At 43.4% G+C, this 22980-nt stretch overlaps 1 protein-coding gene across 1 annotated transcript in view; it reads left to right on the forward strand.

The window, feature by feature from the left end:
- The window catches only part of MAN1C1 (mannosidase alpha class 1C member 1), an 86040-nt gene that overhangs the window by 10376 nt on the left and 52684 nt on the right, over positions 1-22980 (forward strand). The window contains exon 2 of the mRNA XM_050932229.1: positions 16170-16266. Coding sequence (XP_050788186.1) covers positions 16170-16266 — 97 coding nt within the window. The remainder of the gene's footprint in view (positions 1-16169; positions 16267-22980) is intronic.

Here is a 22980-nt window from a genome sequence, read left to right on the forward strand (position 1 = left end):
CGTTGCTTATTTGAGTTAATTGTTTTTTTCTATGTGAGATTGACTGGGAGCCAGGAATTCATTAGTTCTAATCCTGCCTCTGACATTTCCACTCTGTGGTCTTGGATGCGTCACTTAACCTTTCTGTTCTTCAGATCATTATATGGTAGAATAGGGATAATCATAAGAGCATTGTGAAGAATAATTTATGCAGAAGGCGTGGAAAATGCTACAGCAGCACAACTGAGCGTGCTTTACATTTTCAGAGTAATGTACAAACGCTAACTTGCTATAACAGCGTTATCTTCGGTATTCTGTAGGAAATGTCAGGTTTTTAAGTACCCTGTCTTGCTTCAGTTGAAGTCAATGAAAAACTCTTATTGACTCCGTTGGGGGCAGGTGAGGTCCTAAATGCTTGTCAGTACTGAGAACTGAAACCATGTTAGTCTCTTTCTAGAGAGCAGTGTTTTAAAACAGCGTTCTTGCTATAATTGTGTTAACATGATTTCCCTGGCCAGTGAAGAAAGTGCATAGCTGTGTACTTTAGAAAGTAACAAAAAGACAATTATAATGCTGTAGTGACTGCTCAGACTATTTCTACCCTAATGCCACATGTATAAGTTAGCCCAGCTAGCTGATAAAAAGCCTCCAATAGAAGTACTGGGGTGTTTTCAATTCTCCAGCTCCTCATCAGAAGCCCCCATCTCAAATTTTAGTGCTGGCAGTCCTGAGTTGAGGAACAAATTATTCTGGAGTTCTGAAAATAGAAATTTACGCTTCACAGCTATCTTAAGATGCACTAGCTATACCCAGGCAAATCCCCAGCTAACTTTTCTGATGCTGCTTAACCATCTCAAAAGCCTTCATCCAGCAATGAAACCAGGACGTGATTCTCCATTTCCTAAACATGGTGGTTGCTTTGCACCATGCACCCATCAGACCTCTGTGCTGAGTGGAATTACATGTAACCAGCATGTTGCTCCTCTGATATATATATTCTTCCATTCTCTATGGTGGATTGGTTCAAACTATATATTTTTGAAAGGGTTATTAATCTCCAATAAATCCTCCATAAGATGCAGGAAAAAGTCCTAGAGACCTTCTCTTCTTTCCATTCCTTACTCTCTGGTTTTCCAAAATGTAAGGACAGGAAAAATTTAAGCTGAATATTAGAGGGGAAATTCCTGAAAGTTAGATTTGAAATAGATTTCCACCCCTTCTTTTGGGAATCTGTTGACTGTGTTGTTTAAAACAAGAATAGAAAGAGCATTCGAAAATGTATTGTGGGAGACAATTCTACTGGCAGGGACATGGACTCACTGACCTAAAGATCGCTTCTGTCTCTGATTTCTATGAATCCTTATGTTTGTTTGCCTTAGTTTATTACCCATGTAATCTAACTTGATTTTCATAGCTTTCGTCTTTCAGAAGTTCATTAATCATTGTAGTGTGATGACCGTCTAATGCAGTGTTGGAATGATGCCAGGGCCAACCCTTGGTACCTCTCATGATGGGAGGTCAGACTGAATGAAAGCAAGTCCCCATAGTTCTGGCAGCTGAATTCTAATACTGTTCTAACATCCACTCCACTTGCTTTATTTTTTATTAAAGATCCAGTATTTAAAAGCCGATTTCTCTGATTTATTGTTGACCGAGAGACTCCTGGAGGAGTTTATCAGCCTCTGGCTAATAAATTTGTTACTGTGCTCCAAGTATTTCTTAACACTTTCCTTGAGTGACAACTCAAACACTGGACTCTGGGACGGCTGCAGGATAACTTTCTTGTATCCTTTACGGGATCATTTTCTTGTGTCTGTTACTGACTAGTACCTGTGATAAACTGTCAGATTACTCCTTGCTGACTGGTTAATGCTTGAGAATTGCTCCTTCCCCCTCTTCAGAAGTTCAAATCACAAGTAACTCTTGAAAGGGAGGGGACAGCAATGCTCCAGTCAATGCCTCCAAGCAAAAACTATAAAAACAGATGGGCTAGCAGGTGAACCAGCAAGAAATAATTAAACTAAAGCTCATCTTCCAGATCACTCATATTAAGTATTTAGGATCTGGCTGAAGCACACGGGATACACCTGACTGTTTCAGGCCCATAGTGGATCAGAAGTCGGGGGCTGTTCTGGGTTCTCGCCCCACACTCCAGCATTTGAACAGGAGGCCAGGTGATTTCACCTCAGATGTTCCCTCCCTCCTTCTCCTTATACAGAGCAGGAGCAGAGGAGAGGCAACTCATTGCCTGTATTTTCCCTTCTTTCCTTCTCCTCAACTATCTCACCTGCTTGCACCTCTGTGTGTTTTGAGGCCATTGTTGGTCCCATCCAAGAGCCAGAAGCAATTAACTCTTTCCCACTAATGGGGAAAGGGAAGATTAAGATGCCCAGTTCTAAAACAAAAGGGATGATCAACATAGATCATCAAGCAGTTGGCCAATAAATATAATAAGTCCTACGTTTACATGCTAAGACCATGTTCTTAGTACCAGAAGCACGCAGTGTAAAGGAAGATTCTGGGTCTCCTGCTTCCATGGGTTTCATGGAGGGAACCTGCCTAGCTTTGCAGAATGTTAACCCTCTGAGTGACCTGTAGGCCAGTTACAAGTCTGTTGGGTATGCTTTTCAGGACAGTCTCAGGTACTTCAGGGGCCCTGGGCTGTTCCATCCAGTATCGTCCTAACTGTAGTTCAAGAAGGAACTCCTTTGTGTAATTATAGCTCTAGTTCTAATCCGTGTACCTCCAGCTCTTACTGTTGGAAACCCTGTGATAAACTAGGACTCTGCTGTGGTTATTCCAGTCGGTGGGCTTAATTTCCTGAACCAAGCAGCCCAGCCAGCAATTTTTTGTTTCATTCAATAGCAGTGCCCTAAGCAATACTGCAGTGAGAGGACCATAGCTCTCTGGTTGCATGTTACATTACTGTGATCTAGTTTAGTTAAAGCTAGAGAGGCCTATCAGGACTCATCTGGTGTGAGGCCAGACGGACATTACTTACTTGCCTCAGGATGGCTCAATGACAGACTTGTGCATGGAGGCTCCAAGGGCCGTGCTCTGTCTCTTCTTCACCACTTATGTTCAGTACCTTGAGAGTGTTCCTGCTGGGATTCTGCGGCTGAGGCAGAAGACCACAGTCTCCTGCTCCCTCTGTGTTGTTTCTTTAGGATGTTTCTTTTGTGTCTTATATGCAGGTGTTAAGTAGTTAGGCCTGATGAGTTTTAGGAGGCATAATTTCCCCTACCCATTTTTTGTTTTTAAAGGAAGAAAAAATTCCTCGGCATTTGCCTTTTCTTGTAGCCTGCTGCTTTGTCCTTTGGGACATCTCCGGGGCTTCTTCCTCTCGAACAGTGAAACTCCTCAGAGGTGTCTTTAGGGAAGGGGAAATTTCTTACCTTGTAATAATGCATTTCTGAAAAAAAAATCATCCTGCAAGATACTCCACCTCCTCATCAAACCACATTAAAAATCTAGCAAAGGTAGGTGGTTAAGTATTCTGGGCTAACCCGCTAAGTGATTGTCTGTTGCTCATCTGGGGTGTTGGTCGCATTAGAGAAAGAACATTTGGTATTTTTGGTGTGTAGTTAGAGACTTAAGAAGTGCAAAGCAAGAAGTCTTCTTAAGTCAGAGTATTTAAGGAAGCCTATAGGTACATCACAGGGCCAAATATCTTAAAGCTATGGGAATTTCCGGAACGACTTATGCTTCAGGCACAATAACCAGGAGTGATACTCTTGCAGGATGCTTTCAGAAAAGCACAATTACAAGGTAAGTAATTTCCCCTCTTTATTTTATTCAAAGCATGCGGGAATACCAGTAACTAGTAGCTAAGGGCTAGCACCAAGCTAAACAATTCATAGTTAAAAGCATTTGACAAATCTGAATAATAAAGCAGTGTCTGAAGTTTAGCACTCTGCCTCTTGAGTCTGTCTCAGATCCCCGGCATGCGCAGCCCCCTTCTGCACCCTGTCTCAATAGCTGTAAAATGGGTTATTTTATGGAGCCGCAGTATTTTGCAAACATCTAATTTGCAACTATGCCAGCAAAATTAGTTTTTAAAAAGTGAAAGTCCTCTATAAAATTTGGGCTGTTCGGTTAATGATTTGAACCGTTCTGCAGATATAGGGGGAAATAATTTCTGTACATTTGAAAGTGCTTTATAAACTGCAGCTGATGTAGGTGTTCTTGAAACCACCCCAATGGTGAAGTAGAGCACTGGTGGGAGTAGCTCTTTCCAGTGTCGGGTGTGCTGGGTTTTTGTTAACTTTGCAGCGTCTGTGTGTGTACACGCACAACAGCCTCTTCAAGCATTTTTACCATATGTTATAGAGATGCATTTACAACCTTAAGGGGAATTTAGCAAAATGTATATTTTCGGGGGTTGAAGAGGATAATTTCTATACACTTCCTAAATGCATTTGAGTGACCCCAAATCCATGAGAATCCAGCATGTTTGATTCAAATTCTGTGCTAAAGTAAGTATGTTGTGTGTGGTGGTGCGAAGGTAGCATTCGGCAAGCAACAAAAACCAAAATCAACATTCTTTTATAATGTCTTCATAACGTAGTGGTTGCTGCAAGGGGTCCTTATCCAACCTTTCAGTAACTATAACCAAGGAACTAGTTATCACCCTGGTGGTTTTTAATTTTTTTCTTAGGCCATGTCTACATCTAAAGTTTTGCAGCGCTGGTTGTTACAGCTGTATTAGTACAGCTGTATAGGGCCAGCGCTGCAGAGTGGCCACACTTACAGCAACCAGCGCTGCAAGTGGTGTTAGATGTGGCCACACTGCAGCGCTGTTGGGCGGCTTCAAGGGGGGTTCCGGGAACGCGAGAGCAAACCGGGAAAGGAGACCCGCTTCGCCGCGGTTTGCTCTCTCGTTCCCGGAGCCACCCAGCAAACCGCAGGGAAGGAGACCTGCTTGCTCTGGGCTCCGGGAACGAGAGAGCAAACCGGGAAAGGAGACCCGCTTCGCCGCGGTTTGCTCTCGCGTTCCCGGAGCCACCCAGCAAACCGCAGGGAAGGAGACCTGCTTGCTCTGGGCTCCGGGAACGAGAGAGCAAACCGGGAAAGGAGACCCGCTTCGCCGCGGTTTGCTCTCTCGTTCCCGGAGCCACCCAGCAAACCGCAGGGAAGGAGACCTGCTTGCTCTGGGCTCCGGGAACGAGAGAGCAAACCGGGAAAGGAGACCCGCTTCGCCGCGGTTTGCTCTCGCGTTCCCGGAGCCACCCAGCAAACCGCAGGGAAGGAGACCTGCTTGCTCTGGGCTCTGGGAACGAGAGAGCAAACCGGGAAAGGAGACCCGCTTCGCCGCGGTTTGCTCTCTCGTTCCCGGAGCCACCCAGCAAACCGCAGGGAAGGAGATCTGCTTGCTCTGGGCTCCGGGAACGAGAGAGCAAACCGGGAAAGGAGACCAGCTTGATTACCAGAGGCTTCCTCCTTCCACGGAGGTCAAGAAAAGCGCTGGTAAGTGTCTACATTGGATTACCAGCGCTGGATCACCAGCGCTGGATCCTCTACACCCGAGACAAAACGGGAGTACGGCCAGCGCTGCAAACAGGGAGTTGCAGCGCTGGTGGTGCCCTGCAGATGTGTACACCTTCAAAGTTGCAGCGCTGTAACTCCCTCACCAGCGCTGCAACTTTCTGATGTAGACAAGCCCTTATGAAGGAATTGGCAGAGAAATTTCTCCTTTTCTGAGTTTCTCGTGTCTTCTCCCAGTCATTCATATTCTGCATGTTGTTTGGCAAGAAATCTTCAGCTTCATCTGCATCACAGAAGCTATAGTTAGGCCTGATCTTAGCAGCTGACCCTAATTTTTGCAGCGGGCTGAATTACCATTTGAGCACCAGTCTGCGAAAGAAATCAGCCCTCCAGTTTAATAGGATCACTTCTTCCAGGCCTGTGCAAATTGGGAACATGTAAAGCCTCTTGTGAAAGTTCTCTAAACCTTATGACAGCAAGTACAAGTACCTGAACGGTAGCAAGAGGTAATAAGCAAAGGGAAGGACCATTGCTTTTATCCCTGCTGCTTTTGTGCTGAAACAGTGTTGGTCATGCATTGGAATCTGGTATGCTTGATCACTTATAGAAGCTTGAAACAAATAAGGCTTCCTTCTTCCTTTTGCTGTCCTGGAGAGACCTAGAACACAAATACTTTTACACCTCTACCTCAATATAACGCAACCCACTATAACATGAATTTGGATATAACGCAGTAAAGCAGCACTCCGGTGGACCAAAGCAAGTTCAATATAACATGGTTTCACCTATAACGTGTTAAGATTTTTTGGCTCCCGAGGACAGCGTTATATCGAGATAGAGATATACTTCTAATAGAATCCTCCGTAAGCTTCGGTTGCAGTAAGCGAGGGGGACCCTTAATGTAGCTCTCCCCCTCTTCAAGGATTAACGCACTCTACAGTTTGCCCTAGACTCAGCTTCATTCTCAAAAATCCATTGTCATCCTTTTGCAACCTGCTGTTTCATTAAGAAACTTTAACTGCAAAATCAACCACTGTTGCTGAGATGTTTCCTAATATAGAAGCAGCAGGACCCAGTGGGACTTAATGCCCCATCTAAAGATTTTTTTTTTCTTTTGATTCAGTTAAACCCAGTTGTGTTTGGAATTTAATTAGGAGTTAGTTTAATTGTGTTTTGAGATGCGTTCTCTTCCTTTTCAGCTTTCCTCGCAGGGGACGGTGAGTCAGGAGGACTCCTGGGTTCTGTTTCTGGCTTTGTTACTGACTTGGTACATGACATTGGGCAACTGAACGGTGTATGCTTCTGTTTCTCTGTTTGTAACATGGGAAGGATACTTGCCTCTCTCTCATGAATGTGGTGGGGCTTAGTTTAAATATCTGCAAAGTTCTTTTAAGAGACGTGCTGAGTATTACTACCCCTCTGTGCCGAGTCTTCTCCTTTGTGCATGGAGATATTTGCCTGTCTCAGTAGAAGGAGAGTGGTGGTGAAGCTCAGTTTAATGGTTTGTAAAGTGCTTTGAGGTCCTCAGCTAAAAGGTGCTGTAAAGTTAAGGTTTCATAGCAAATCTGGAGCTACCTGGGGCTTCACTATATCGTGTGTATCAGCCAGTCAGAATATGACAGCAGCAGGAGGGATAGAATTTGGATCTTTCTGCGGCAGAAGTGCAACCCCCTATCATCTGAATGAAAGGAGAACCTCAGTTAGCAGTTAGAGCTGTATAGGACATAGGATACAGTTGATCATTTGAAACAGTCCAGGGTAGACATTCACCTCAACTAGTTCATGATGGTGGAATTGTTGTTGAATTGGTTTATCTTATGTGTGAATCCAAACTCAAGAACTTGGTATCAGCCCTTGTCATGATGCGTGTTCACCACTGGAGCGCCCCTTGGCATCAGGGGTCTGAGTTTCGTGCGGGTCACCTGCCTTTCTGCACAACTCAGCCTTCCAGTTGAGAAACAGCTAAATCCGATCTGTCAGGCAACAGAAACTCACCCTAAGGTCTAAAAGTCTCTCAACCAGTGTGCCCTTCTTCTGGGCTCCATCTTCAGTTTTCCTCTTCGCCGCTCTAACCTTCTCCACAGATCCGGCCTTGAGCTCTGGCTCCTCAGACTGCATCTGTCTAGGGTGCATGTTTTCCTGCAGCTTCTAGCTCAGGTCACTTCACAGAGGTGCCTCTGGTTCCTCCCTTCAGAGTGAATGCTCTCCCCTTTTATAAGGGCCAGATGTCCATTAAGTTATCACCTGATGCCTCCCAGTCCTGCCCCTCTGGCTGAGAAGCAACTTATTAGGTACATCTGTTGTACCTGTGTTGTAATTAACCGGCTATTAACCCCTTTCCGGCCCACAATCTCACCCCCAGCCCTGCTTTTGCTTATGCAGAGTTAACTCTCTAATGAATTCATCTGGTGCTTCCAGTTGTAGATTGTTCCAGCTGTAGAGTCCAGCTGCAATTTTTGCCTTGTTTGTGTTTCCTATTCAGTAGAGATGAAAATGGTGGAAAAAATCTCTAATATAAGTAGCTTGACGATGCACCCTAAAGACTCTGCAACAAAAGTCCTAGACAGAAAGCTCTTCACTAACATTATTGTATTTATAGATAATAAAGGTACATGTAACAAATGATTTACAGTATCTGCTTAATGTCTGCTAATAAATTAAAGTATCTGCTGGTGTATTTACACTTCAGCGGCAGATTTTGCGACGTGTCAAGTTTCAGCTTTAAAACCTATTTCAAAGCAGTCAGGGGCATGGAAATGGCTCAAGATTCTGGGCATGGCTATGTGATTTCGTGCTCAGTGATTGAGGAAGAATCAGCTGGATCATTGCAGAAGTGTCTGTAAAATACATGAGGCTTTCCCAAACATTGGGTGTCTTTCTAAAAAATACCTTGCAGATTCAGTCACCAGGTACTGGGCTTCATGCAGGAATTTGCAGGGTGAAATTCCATGGCTTATGTTATGCAGGAGGCTGGATAGATAATTGCAGTGGTGCCTTCTTTCCTTAACATATGTGAACAAATGCTATAATCCCAGGTGTTAACTTGTCGTAGATACACCCCTAGTCAAATAGTTTATCACTCTCTTGATATGATAGCATAATAATCCATACATTACCAATCAAGGACCCCATTATGCTAAGCGCTTGTCTCTGCATTGAGTCCCAGTGGGGTCCAACTGCATCTGAATTAAGTTTTGAGTTGTAATCCTGACTCTGACGTCTTGAGTAATGTTGGACAAGTCACTTTCCCTCTCTGCCTGCTTTTTCCTCACCTGTAAAAGCTTTGAAATAATGATTTCTACTTTGTTGAATATTGAGAATTAATTCCTTTCGTGTTACTTACATTTGAACATGCAGAATGCTATTCAAATTCAGTTTAATAGTAGTAGTTCATTTTTATTTGTTATACTTCAACACCCCTCTGAAATAATGCTTAGCTCTGTGTTTTAGATAGGTAAACTAAGGCACAGAAGAGCTAGAGTTAGTGGAAGAGCAGGGAATGGATTTTTCCAGTGACATCAGTGGCAACAAGATTTCCCATCAGGAGTTCAAACTTCCATTCCCAGTTCTAATCCCGGGTACTCACCTCCTCAGTGCCAATAAAGATGAATGCAGGTTTTGTTAAAGTTAGTTAAATAAGAAAAGATCCAACTAATGACTAGAGAAATGACACACATTGTGCTTGTCAGGAGCTCGAAGGCCTATTAAATGAAAACATCCATTCTCTTTGTGTTTTATTCAAGATTAGAAGCTAACAAGACTGCTTTAAAACAGGTTAGCCAGGGTGTCTCGAACTTGAGCAATTTACTGTTAGGATCTATTGGATTTACAGTCGTCTTTAATTATAAAATGTAATTACTTTAGAATGGATTATCATTGTTGCTGTCCATTTCTGCATGTTGCCTAGTAACTTCTTCATGTCGTGCTGTAGCAGTGTCTGTTCTGCTAGTTACAGGCTTTTATAATCATGAAATAAAGGCTTGTGGTTATTAATGCCTGGTTAAATGAAACCTGGTAGCCAAGTGCCAAAATATTTAGCAATACAACTATTATGCAGAATGACTTCTAAGGATGCTTTCAAAATAAGTAGGTCTGAAAGTGACCCAGCATGACAATGGCTCTGTGGTAAAGCTTTTTAATTTGAGTCCATCGTTGAATTCTTCACTGAGGTTTGTGTGTATATATAACTGAGGGCCTGATACTAATCTTGCGCTAGTTTACACTAAAAGCAGCAAAGAATCCTGTGGCACCTTATAGACTAACAGACGTTTTGGAGCACGAGCGTGAGTTTACACTAGTGCACCTCCCTTGGCTTTGGTGAAATTACTCCTGATTTACACCAGTGTAAACAAGTGAGATTAGGATAAGGGCTCACCCCTATCTTTTACTCGTACTGGGAGAGAGTGACAGCACGTTATACCTTTTAGTACATAGTTTTGTCAGGAAAACTATTTTTTGCAGGGTGGGAAAAATATACCGCAATGTACTGCAGGTAAGAAATCTGCAATAGGAACGGGAGCTAATTTCAGTGACCTAAAAGGTTGGCGGCAGAAAAAGTCAGGTTTTGTCTGATATGATCTACCAGGCTAGAGGCAGAAAAAGTCAGGTCCTATCTCTACTGCCGCTGATCTTCATCAAAAAGACAAAGAGGAAAACACCTACAGTTTTGAGTAGCAAAACAGTGGGAAGCTTTTGTTAATAATAATTTAAAAAACAAGCACCAACAGAAAGAATTGCTGTTGGAAAACCCCACCTTGGAATTTTCTGGGTAGTGTGATTGTTGAAATGTTTTACAGGGTGCTGATGGGTAAAGATTTTTTTAAAAGCAAAGGAGCCATGAAAGTGGTTATCTTGTAAAGATAATTGCTTTGTATAATGTTCATGGGAAGCTCTTGAAATGGACTGATTGGTTGGCATATTTAAATTTCATCTCTTAGGCATTTCCTAATTATCCTAGCCTAGATGGATAAAACTAATCAAATAGCTGTTTGGAAATGATCTGCATTTCAAAATCATACAGGGCTGACATGAGGAGGCAAATGCGAGTTTGATTTCTCGCTGATCCTCTCTCTGCTTTTACAAGCAGGTTTAACCCAGGGTTTTTAATTAGTTACATACTGCATATATTACATCACATCTGAAGTATTGGGCATGCCCATTGCCACGGTAGAATATTTCTTTGGTAAAACATATCTTTGGTGAAGTTTTTGTCTTGGACCCTGTTTCTTCATCATATACCCTGAGGGTTCTTCGTCTGCATGTTAGCAAGCTGCCTAGCTCACGCAACTGGCCGATTGCTTTTATTGTATAAAGTTCTAGTTATTGGCCTTCTTCTTTCCTCGCCACGATACCATTTGGAATCCAAAGCCTGACTTTTCATGTATGTTGAGTGCCCTCAACTGCATTTGAAGTCAGCGAACCTACACTCTCAACAGTTCTGAAAATCAAGCTTCCTAATGCTTAGGGATAGGAAGTGCAAAGGACACTTGTCCAGTGTGTTCTGTGGTATCCAGTCCTGGATTGGAACCATAAAAGCACTGCTAGAGCAAGGAACCAATGAAAGCTTGACGTGGTAGGATTTTTAATAGAACTTTATTGTTAATTTGAGTGGGGCAGTGCTGGGGGTGTGGGGGGCTTGCAAGGGCTATAGCCACCCCAAAATTTGCCTTAGGCCTTTTACCATTCCCCCCTCCCCCATAGCCACCTCATAGCAGAAGTAAGCCTGGGCAGCGGGTTGGGGTGCCCAAGAACAGCCCCTGGCCCATGTCCCCACCCACTGGGGCGGTGGAGGGTCTGGGGCTCCCCACAGCAGGCTGGACTGACTCACTCCAGCCTGGGCTCCTGGGCCCCACCTCCAGCGGTTGCATGCTGCACCCCAAGGGCTCTGCCAGCCCCAGAGCTGGGTCCTCCCACCTGGGCAGCTCTTACCAGCTGCGAGCAGTCAGAGCCCCGCACTGCCTGGCTCCAGCTTCCGTCCTCTGACGTGGCAACGAGGCGTGGCCATGGAGGGGATGGAACCATGGAGGTGTGGGGCCTTGTGGCAAGGGAGGGCACAGCTCCCCCAATTTTCTGTCTGGTCAATCGCCCTCCCCCCTCCCCCCCGGTTGGCACTACCCCTGAATTTGATCCACTAAATAAACATGCAGAAAGTGCAGTGTTGGTCATATATGCAAATTCTTACTGAGTCAAGACTTGCCAAACAAATGGAAAGAAATTAAAGGAAGGGAGCGAATCAGAGGAAATATGGTAACAATGTAGGTGCCGCCATGGTATCTTCGTTCAGCTTCAGCAGAATTAGAAGCGGGTGACGTGTCAATATAAATATTAAACACTTGTAATATATCTTGCTGCAGTATTTAAAGGACCATTGTCCAGAAAAATTTGGCTCACCATTTTAAAAATAGCTCTTATTTTTGTTAGATGTAGGTTTTATGTCGCCTCATAGTTAAGAAAAAATGCAATGAAAGCAGGTCTGACAGGCTTCCCCCTGCGATGTTTGAAACCCAAATACTGCAATGTTAGGAACCTGCAAGTGAAACTAAGACTCTGATCCCACAAACTGTTCTGTCCAAATCGACCTTTCCAGTGGGGCTCTGAGGGGTACAGGACTCTGCCGAGGCGGTACAGTTTACAGGATTGAGGCCATCACTGGTTTCCATTATCTATGCTGAGAGGTGCGCGAAAAGTATTTGGAGCAAAATTGTGAGAATTATGTCAACAGTGAAAATTTTAAAAATCCAAAGTGTTAGTAAAACGGGTAAAGAAGTATTTAAACATATTTAAATGGACAATGCCATTTAAATGTGTAGCTGGATTTCTGTGAGGGAAATCAGGTGGATTATGCAGGTCAGACAGAGAGGAAAGGCAGTCTGACAAGTTTAATTGTGACTTGGAATCTGTGCTGTAAATCAGTTGACAGTCTGGGTGGTTTGCACTTCAGCGTCAGAGTGATAATTGTCAAGTGGCATGCAGCATAGCAGAAAATATAAAATCTAAAACTATTAACCAGTTTGCATAAAACTCTTTATATTTGTTGGCGTTTTAAAGCTCAATATATCATGATCTTTCATGGCTAGAATGGTATAAAACATTTACTTTTAACCTTGGTATTTCATCAGAAATCAGACTTTAAAACTGTAGAATCATAGCACTGGAAGGGACCTCGAGAGGTGGGACTTAGTATTATCTAGACCATGCCTTATAGGTGTTTGCCACATGGATCTGATTTTCATCTTGCATTTTTTCTTTCCTATTTCAACTCCAGCTAGACTTTAGTGGCCACTAACTGCTTAAAAACTTCTAGAGCTACATACCAGTCCTCTATACCATATGAAAATGTGGAATCCCCACTTTCTGAGGTGCAATTAATCTCTTAACTGTAGGAGTTCATGGGATGTGCTGCTCAACTTGGCCTGGAATGGCTGCTGCAAAATGGCTGAGTTGGTAGAACTGTGAACTTTTGTTGCGGTTAAACTTTTTCAATCACTGCTTCTGGACCAGTGATCAGAGGGAGGAAATCCTGATGCTGGAGTCTGAGATAGAGCCACATTGTGGATCTTATCACAGAAATATACTAGAGTTTAAAAACTGCAAGTGAAATTTTTCTCGCACAAAGCGAGATGACAGCAATCCTTCAATATATCTAGGCAGCATGCCAAATCTAGCCCATCCTCTGTCTGATTATCAGCCCAGATCATAACAGGAAAAGAAAGTTTCAGGCATTGCAGCCATCAGGAATCATTTTATACTGAGGTTCCTCAGAACTGCATGACAAATTTAACTTCATTTGCCTGGTCAACCATTTTGAAGGAGAAAAGAACCACTGTAGCCTAATGAGTGGGGGAGCAGGCTCCATAAACAGCATTTTGGGGTGGCATGTTAAAGTGAGCAAACCTTGGAGATTATTCCTGAAGTCCTCTGGCTTTACTTGTATGAAATGTCTGGTGGTGGAAGGGAGGGGGGGTGTCTCCTATAAAATTCTGCCACCAAATTGAAGGAGAGGTAATTGGGGCAATTTCCTTTTCTCTGCTGGCAGAATTCACCCTCTCTGGCTTCTGTTAATCAATCTGCGCCAGGGAGGACAGATCCTGGGGCTCCAACATACTTTGAAAACAAATTTTCACCTCTTGGAATGGATCAGAGAGACCTAGTAGCAGGTACTTAAAAATCCAGGGAAGGATACCCACTCTGCCCCCTCTCTGATTTTCATCCCAGTCTTAGATATGCACGTTGCAGAATATTCGTTATAACCATCAATATGTAGTTGGCTCAGTTTTCAGCAACAAAGCAGAAATGTTCCAGCAAAGTAGAACTTGCGTGTGTATGCCAGGTGGGTGTTCCCTTCCTCTTTGGTTGTGATTTAAAAGGGGAAACAAAAGGTCCTCAATCTCTCACCTCCCTTGCCTGCAAGCTCCTGCCTCGCTGATATGTGGGTTTTATCACTAGCAACAGGAAAACTTTTTTTGTGGGAACCTGGCCCCTGGTAAAGGTTCTGGAAAAACATCCCTCTCTCCAGTGGAGTGCAGGATCATACCCTTATTAGAAGAGGATAAAGGTGCTTTGCTTAGTATTATCTGGGAAATCATAGACTATCAGGGTTGGAAGGGACCTGAGGAGATCATCTAGTCCAACCCCCTGCTCAAAGCAGGACCAATCCCCAGACAGATTTTTGCCCCAGATCCCTAAATGTCCCTCTCAAGGATTGAACGCACAATCCTGGGCTTAGCAGGCCAATGCTCAAACCACTGAGCTATCCCTCCCTCCCGGCTTTCCCCAATACCCCAGCTTTCCCCAAAAGCGTTACTACAGAAATAGTAAAATAATGAAAACCCTCTATTAAAATAATACTGTCACTGGAAAACAGCATCGACCTAGAAAAAATGAAAACCCTGAGTCATATGATTGATGCATACTCAAGTGCCTTTTACAGGAGGTTGTTGCTCTGTTGGTCGTTAAGTCTTAGCTTCCTAGAATCAATGAGCTCTAGTGACTAATTCATCCCACACAGAATTTATAAAGCCAAAATGGCTTCACTTATTCATCCAAAATTCCCCCTTCTGGCGGTGCTGGAGTCTGAATGTTATCAATCAGCTCTGCAAATGTTTATCCTTATTCGTATGACCAGCCCTGTGAAACTTTATTTTGGAAGCTAGATGTTTAAAAAAGAAAAAAACATTGGCTTTTTGTGTGCGTTTGCTAATGAAGGCAGATGCTCGCTATGCTGGGTTTGAGAAATGTTCAGCTGGAGAGGGATGGACCACAAGGGAATCAAAACAGCTGGAAGAATATTAGACTAATGGAGCCTGTATATTTGGGCAATAAATAGTCCAAGGATCCCTAATCTGGACAGATAGACATTGGCCACTGTTACGTAGGCGTGACTGTTTTAATTGCTTCTTCTCCACAATTCACCTACAATCTTTAAATCCCTCACTCTAACAAGAACAATCTTATCTTAGTTGGGCAGAGATAGAGATTACTGTTGAGCCTCCAAAGCCACCTTCAGATCCACCATATGACTTCATTCCAGGGCTGGAGTTAAAGAAAAGCATAGGTTTTAGACCAATCTGATTGGAACTGTGTGGATTTATCAAAGGAGGCATTGTTTAAGTGGCTGCTTAGAACCTGACAAAAGTCCTGCTCTTCCCTGGCTAAAGGGAGGATACTTGTCAGTTTATTTTCCCTGCCAGCTAGAGCAAAAAAGGTAAGTGAAAGGAAGAAACTATGTTTGCATGTACTTATTGGAATCGTACCAAACCCAGTGCCCTAGAATCCTCCCAGGAAGGCAAATTTAATGGCCTCTAGGAGGTTCTTCCCAACACAGGCAGCTCTGTGTCAGAGAATTGTTTGACTTGGATGGGATCTCTAAGACATCCGTTGTCCTGGGCTCCTACAAAACTATCTTGAGAAGATGCTATTGAGTCTTGTTTGGAAGATTTCAAAATAACATGGATTCATTCCATCCTCTTCCTCAAAAGCGTGGAGATCGGCTCTTCATAAAAATGAAGGTTCAGCTTGAACATTAGGGAAAGTTTAAAACTGAGTAACGTTTATTTTAATATAAGATCAGCGTCTTCTCTTGCTCACTTCAGTATTCTTACATGCATGATACATCCCAATCTTGCTTCCTTTTCAGTGTTGTATATATTTATATATCTGCATTTGGCGAATGGTCAGGTGGGATTTTAACACTAGTGTACCTGATGAATGGTTCACTACCAATATCATAAGGAAATGTGAAAACTCAAAATGTGTAATATCTTTTGGAGAATTAATTTTGGACCTATCAAGCTTAGCGTTTATATTTTACCCATTTGTAATTAGCATTATGAAATCTTAGACGTTCTTGGCTGAAATGGGATAATTCAAATAATTTGATGTTCATACAAAACTTTGACAACAAAGTATTGGATATTAAGTTAGAATCAGGCACCTACTGTGTTATCACAATCCCAAATTAAGCCCCACAACTTATGGGTCCATCCTATCAAACTTGAAATACCATAGGATAATAAAAGTATGGTACCGAATGTGAATTTCAGGCAGGATTCTTACGTATTCAGAGCAGTGTATAGAGACTTTCATAATTAGTGGGTCACCAGAAGATGCACGTCTCTGCGCTGATCGGGATCAAGCCCTGCATTAGATCTGAAATTTAGTTCACTTTAATAGTCTTGCTAATTACTCCTCCCCCCATTTCTTTGTAGATGATGAAGTTTGCTTGGGATAACTACAGACGATATGCATTCGGAAAAAATGAACTTCGACCGCTAACTAAGAATGGACACATTGGCAACATGTTTGGTAAGTTGCCACCACTGTGTAAATGCAAAGCAGTAATAATGCGGCAAACTCCCATTTCTTCTCCTTCCCCTTCTTGCAGGGAAGAAGCCTGTGTAACCTTAACCTCCTTCCCCTTTCCATTTTAACAAAATGGGTATCTGGGATTTTCAAAGGAGCCTCTGGGAGGATTCTACTGAAGCTGGGCCAGAGGCGGATTATGGTTTTGTGGGGCCTTGGGCCAGAGCAAGTGGGGGCCCCTCCCCACCCCTTTTGCCTTTTGTCCCCACTGCCCCCTCTTCCCCCCCCCGGCACTCTTGTTGGGGAGCAGGGTTGGGGCGCAGGAGTTTCTCCCGTCAACCCGGTGCTCCTGCCAGGGAGAGCGAGGTTGGGGCATTGAGGCTTGCCCCGTTCTGCCAGCCTGGTGCTCCTGCCAGGGACAGGGTCATGGCGTGAGAGCTTCCCCCGCCTGCCCAGAGCTTCTGCCAGGGGGGAGTGGGGTCAGGGTGTGGGGGCTTGCCCCACTCCACCTGCCTGGCTCTCCTGGTGGGGAGTGGGGTTGGGTTACGGGGGCTTCCCCTGCTCCCCAGTAGGAGTGCTGGGCACAGTGGGGCAAGCTCACGCACCCCGACCCCACTTCCCTCCAGGAGCACTGCGCAGGGCATGGGGTGCCCATTTTTCCAGGGCCCCCCAATTGGCCAGGGTCCCTGGGCATGGGCCCCATTGTCCCAGTGCCTTATCCACCACTGAGCTGGGCATCTAATTCCCTTCAGCTCCTTGGAAAATCCCAGCCTTGATCACTTTTACTACATTCAGCACAAAGTGTGTCTTGGAGAGAGAGATGCAGCGCAATTACAAAACCTACCAATTTCTGCACTAAAACATGAAGTTAATTTCAGCCTGAAAACGTTACTGTTTGTCTCAACTTGTAAACGTCAGGATCTGACCAAATTCTGTTTTCTCTCTTACCGCTCCACTGTTGAGTGGGGACGTAGACTTCGTGAAATATTGAATAAGAGAATCAATATTAAAGACTCTTTACACTGTGTGTTTACTGGCTTGTATAATTTTTCTCTTTAGCAGATTAGATTTTTGAGGGGTGGGGGGAGTGGTAACTTGCATAATTTCAGTGCTCAGATATAGTGATAGAGCTGTGGGGGGATCTCAGTACTGCAGAAACAGATAGTAGGAGTGGAAAGGATGGTCTTGTAGCTTCATTGCAGGACTGGAAGTCAGGAGAGCTATTTGCAGTGCTGCTATAAAGTCCTTATGTCATCTTAGGCAAGGCACTTTGCTTTTCTGTGCAAAACAGAGATAATACTTATGTCAGGAGAGTACGGGAAGGGTTACTTCATTAATGTTAGTGAAGCTCTTTAAGTTTCTTGGGTGAAAGCCAGAGATGAACTGACAGAGCAGCTTGGGGACGCTTGCATTGTGCTTCATTGGTCCAGTCATTGCTATCCCAATCCCATTTTTCAGAAGCACTGATTTCACCCACCTCTCCCCCTTCCTCCCGTTTCTCCAGCAATGCCAAGAACATCCTGCCACAGCTTGGTTTTTAGTTTAGAATTTGCATTAGCTGCATCACTTGGGGTATGTCTACACTACAGGGTAATTTCGAATTAACATAAACCGGTTTTATAAAACAGATATTATAAAATCGATTGCATGCGGCCACACTAGGCACATTGATTTGGCTGTGTGCGTCCATGGTCCGAGGCTAGCATCGATTTCCGGAGCGTTGCACTGTGGGTAGCTAACCAATAATAACAATAACAATAACTTCTATTTGCGGCCACACTAACCCTAAATCGATATGTTAATATCGATTTTAGTGTTACTCCTCTCGTTGGGGAGGAGTACAGAAATCGATTTAAAGAGCCCTTTAAATCGATATAAAGTGCATTGTAGTGTGGACGGGTACAGCACTAAATCGATTTAACGCTGTTAAAATTGGTTTAACTGCGTAGTGTGGACCAGGCCTTAGTTTGGCATTTTGTAACTTTTCCCTTCTGATGAACTTGTCGGAATTCCTTAAGGAATGCAGCTGTAAACAGACAAAGGATGTTGAAAGGTTTTAAATGTTTTTATCATGCTAAAACAATTGGTGGTGCTTATGCTTGCTTGTAACGTGTCTGTGAGGGCTCTCAAGGAAAACACTCTCTGGAGCAGAAGTGTTTGCAGACAATCACTGAGGAGATGCTGCCTTTCATACTGTTAATATGCTTTTTTTTTTTTTCCTTTCCCTTTCTAACTGCTGCTTAGTAAAGAAATAAAGCACTAAACAGTCCCTTGCCAGAGTATGGCATCTCGGTCGTATTAAAATGCATTTAGAAATTAGGGGAATACTGATTTTTCTCATACAATGCCTTTTTATTCCAAACCACAGATGTACCGTAGGCAATCCTGATATTCTCCTGACCGGCGGTGTCAACATTCAGCTGAGTTTTTTGCTGCAGCTGCTTGCTTCTGTGTGGGAGGAAGGACACCTTTTGGGGGCTATTTTAGAATATGTTTGTGTGACTAAAAAATATTCAGGTTCTTTAAGGGTGATAGATTTTCCCCTGTTCTGTACGTGATGCTCACTTACAGCTGAACTGTCAGATAGCGGCAGCTTCACCCTGAGAAAAGCGGGGGAACTGTTTTTCATCAAATATGTTCTTGCAAGCCAAAATAGAAATACAAACTGAACAGTCACCTTCTGATGATTCTATTTCTGTTATGGTAGAACAGTGATGTGTTTGCACCTGCCTGACCAGCCACAAAGCCAGTAATGAGCAGAGCAGAACTCTTCCTCTGCCCTCTCTAAATCTGTTACTTTCTTTCCTTCCCCTGCAAACCAGCCCTGTTTAGGAGGGGACCGGTCAGGATTGTGAAAGGTTCTCTGCCCATTTTGTCTTCCATATGATCCCCCTTCATACATGGGGATCAGGGAGAGAGAAACTCCTTCCTGACCTCTAGAAATACACCAGTGGCCAGGTTTGGTGGTGGGGTTCTTTTCTCTGAAGCATGCATGGCATAGACACGGAGACAGTGGCCCAATCTTATTTAACCAATGGTCTGATCAGACATGGCAAATTATTCTTACACTTTTACATGGGTAGATAATGCACCAAATCCTTCTCTTATAATCAGCTTCTACCAGGGCTTTCCAATTTTTGTGTACAGTTCATTTGTACAAATAATACCCCCATTGCAATAACTTATGATCGACACCACTAGCCAGGGGCTATTGGTAAAGACTCTTTTTTGCTCTCCCAACCTTCCATGCTCACCTGGGGTGGGGAGGGGGTGAACTCATTTTAGAACATACTGACATAAACTTCGTGGTAGCGCTGCCAGCAAATGCCATCAGAATTGCTGAATCACACAGTTGAGGGCTTGGAGAATGTTCTGTGGTGAAAGAATAAATCCCATGTCATGTTAAATTTCCTGCACTCTAATTTTTTTCTACAACTTCAGGTTTTTCATTATTCTCTGTAGTTTTTTCTCCATTCTTAAAGACCCTGAACTGCAGGTTACTAGCACCTCTCAGGATCAGACCCAAAGCATATTTGTTTAGAAAAAATGTCTGTGTAAGTATGGCTGGGCAAGAGGATGTAGCTAAGGCTACAAATTGATAGGGACAGGGATGTATTCTGTTCCCAACTGTGGCTTAGACCTGTGTGATCTAGTTATTTAACCCCCCTTTGTCTCAATTTCCCAGTGTTCCTCTCTTTGGTGTTATGAGTCCGAACTAATCACTATCTGTAAAGCATGTTGAGATCCTTGGAGTAAAAGTGCTGGAGAAGGGCAAAGTTACTATCTAGCAAGGCATTTCTGGTGCACCTATCACTGTAATGAGTAGTATTCAATAACAGTTATTATTCTGTCTGCTCCTGCGTCTGTCGTACCTGCTTATTTTTTTTTTGGACAAAATGTTCTTAAATCCTGTTAGTCCTGCAGAGTTTATGCAACTATGGAAAACAAGCTGGATTCCATTTCTGCTCATGCATCAACTTGAGTTGTCAGTTACGTTTTAATTGCAGAATCTTTATTACAATGATAAGTTAGGAAGTTTGATTTTTAGATATTTCACAGTGTATGCAGTGCTGGCAGCTAGAAAAATCCATCTTTTGATTTGTAACCTGAGCCAATTTGCCCTGAAAGCACTGACAGGAAATAAATGTGGAACCTCACAATCCTGTTAAACAGCCACTTTTCAGAACCTAACAGCATTTTAATATGCTAGTTTTGGTGCAAAAATAGCCATCTCTAACTCCATCTTTTTTCTCTAACTGGATATTGCGTTTAGCACCTAAAATTGTCTTGTTAAGGCTTCTGCTGCTTTCAGCATCTCCTGAATTTGTGCATCTTTGTGAATCTTTGCAAGTTTCTCTGATGTGAATGTATGTGACAACTGTCACATTGAGGACACGGTCAGGTCAGCAGTACTAGAAGGCAAGGATCTGACAGCAGCTAGGTCTAAATGATGTAAAACTTTCAGAGTTCATCCTTGAGGATTGTAGACAGCCCTGGGATTGCTCCATGTTCAACTGTTTGGCGACAGACTACAACAGCATAACAGATACTGTATCAACAATTCTTGGAAAATGAGCGGCTGGATAGGCTCAGCTCATTTGTTTGGCTTGGCGGTTTGAGAGCTTCCTGAACTGTATTGACGGTTTGTTTTGCAGATGGGATGTTATCAGCTTCAGCTGCTTGGAAATGGTGCTGTTTCAAATCCCTGGGTTGAGCGGGGTTGTAATGACATGGGGGAGGGGAGAGGGTGATTTAAAAAAAATACATTTTATTTAATTTAGTGCTTTAGAATGGTGCCCAAAAGAAGGTTCTGGGGACTGAAGTCCTCTAGATTTTGACATAATTACAGCATGGTCAGTGCCAGGACAAGCTTTCTAACCCTGCCTTCTAGCATGCCTCAGCCCTAACCTGGATAGATTGATCACCTGGAGAGATGATGGGACTGCTCAGTATCCTGCAGCCTTTTGATCCTTGGTCCCTCTGAGACTTCCTTCTAAAGCATCAATGAATGCCAGTTTTATTGTGGGGGCCTGGGTGTTATATGGACCCTTCTCCACTGGCCTGAGACCACCAAAACTCATTCCACATGGGCTCCTGAACTGTCATGGAACGTAGCAACTTTTGGTCACCACCAGCTTGAACTGCTGAATTCACAGAGGTTAGTTACTTAGATATAAAAGGCTCCATATTCCGCTGTCTGTCCCTTGATTCATCTTTTCTCCCCCTGCTTGAACCACACGTTTTTCTAATGGTTGCATATATTGTTGTTTTGCAGTGTTATTATAGCCTTGTTGGTCCCAGGATATTAGAGAGACAAGGTGGGGGAGCTAATATCTTTTATTGGACCAACTTCTGTTGGTGAAAGGGACAAGCTCTGGAGCTTACACAGAGCATATTTTGTTGTCATTGATTTTTGCAGGAGACAGGAAGGGAGCAATCAGCCAATCAGATGCAATAGGCATTCAGGTATATGTGTTTAATGCAGGAAAGGTAATTGGATGAAAATATTAACTAGAGACATTCAAGCGACAAGAAGAGAAATGCATGCTTTCTCTGTGGAGTTGTTTTTGGCTCGAGTAGGTGCCTCTTTCCCTGTGATCACAAAAGTGCAAAACCCTGAAGTGTCATTTTATGTGATTAAAAAATAATAGTTTTCTGAGTTTGCATCCAGAATTATTCCCTCTGACTATCACATTATGCAGTTTGCTTCGTGTGCATTTTAAGGAGAGAAATATTCCATCACCACCCCCCTGCAGTGCTAATGAAGATGTTTCCGCTCTTCTGGAACACTGTTAGCCTCTCTTTTTTTTTTTTAAAGTAGCATATTACCCAGTTGAATGTTGTTTTTTAAGGAAGGACATTTTGTATTTACACTATTTTTGCTGCCACTGAAATCCGTAGCAACAAACCTATTTCCTGTCAGTATGAAGCAGTGATTCAGGATATCCATCCAAACAACAGAGTTGGTGGGTATTTGTTAATGATTCGTATTGGAACTGACATTTATCCCTGTCTCCCCCGGCCCCCCAACCTGTCAGAGATTGCTCCTTCCAGATAAACAAGGCACATCTTTAACCCTCCAGCAGCCGCATACATGCATCTCTCTTCTCCAGATTGTGGTGACGGTCGTGGTTCCCTCAAACACACAAATGCCTTTTAAAAGCCCTGAATGTGCTCATTAGCTGATCAGCATCCCACAGCCCCACAACGGGCTACAATCCTTGCTTTTGTGGCGCTTCTGTGCCCTGATGGTCCAGGGAGTAAAAGATCAGGCCTTCTTTGCTGTTCTATGGTACACTGTAACTAAAATCCCAACCCAACCCCCACCCCCGCCACCTTTAAAACCAGTTTGTATTCTGGGCATTGTGATTAGACCTTGTCCTTCTTTGGCAGTCAAAGGCCTTGAGATTCTCAGTGCTCTGAAGGCTTCCCAGCACGATATATGCCATGGCTCATTATACTGCTTAATTATCAAAGCAGTAAAGAGCCATGTGAGGACAGTGCATAAATCAACTTGAATTGTTAATTTGTTTGTTAGGGGACTTTTTATGCATATAAAGGCCATAAAATACTTCAAAGCAAAAATATGCTGCGATAAACACAAACCAATATCCAAAGCCACCCTGGCAAGCTTACAAATTGTCCCAGTATGGTGCTAATGTCACGTACAATCTTAGGGCCTGATCTGAAGCCTGGTAAGTCACAGCTCCAGTTGAC

The sequence above is a fragment of the Gopherus flavomarginatus genome, chromosome 22 (assembly GCF_025201925.1).
Source record: "Gopherus flavomarginatus isolate rGopFla2 chromosome 22, rGopFla2.mat.asm, whole genome shotgun sequence".
Classification (NCBI taxonomy): domain Eukaryota; kingdom Metazoa; phylum Chordata; order Testudines; family Testudinidae; genus Gopherus; species Gopherus flavomarginatus.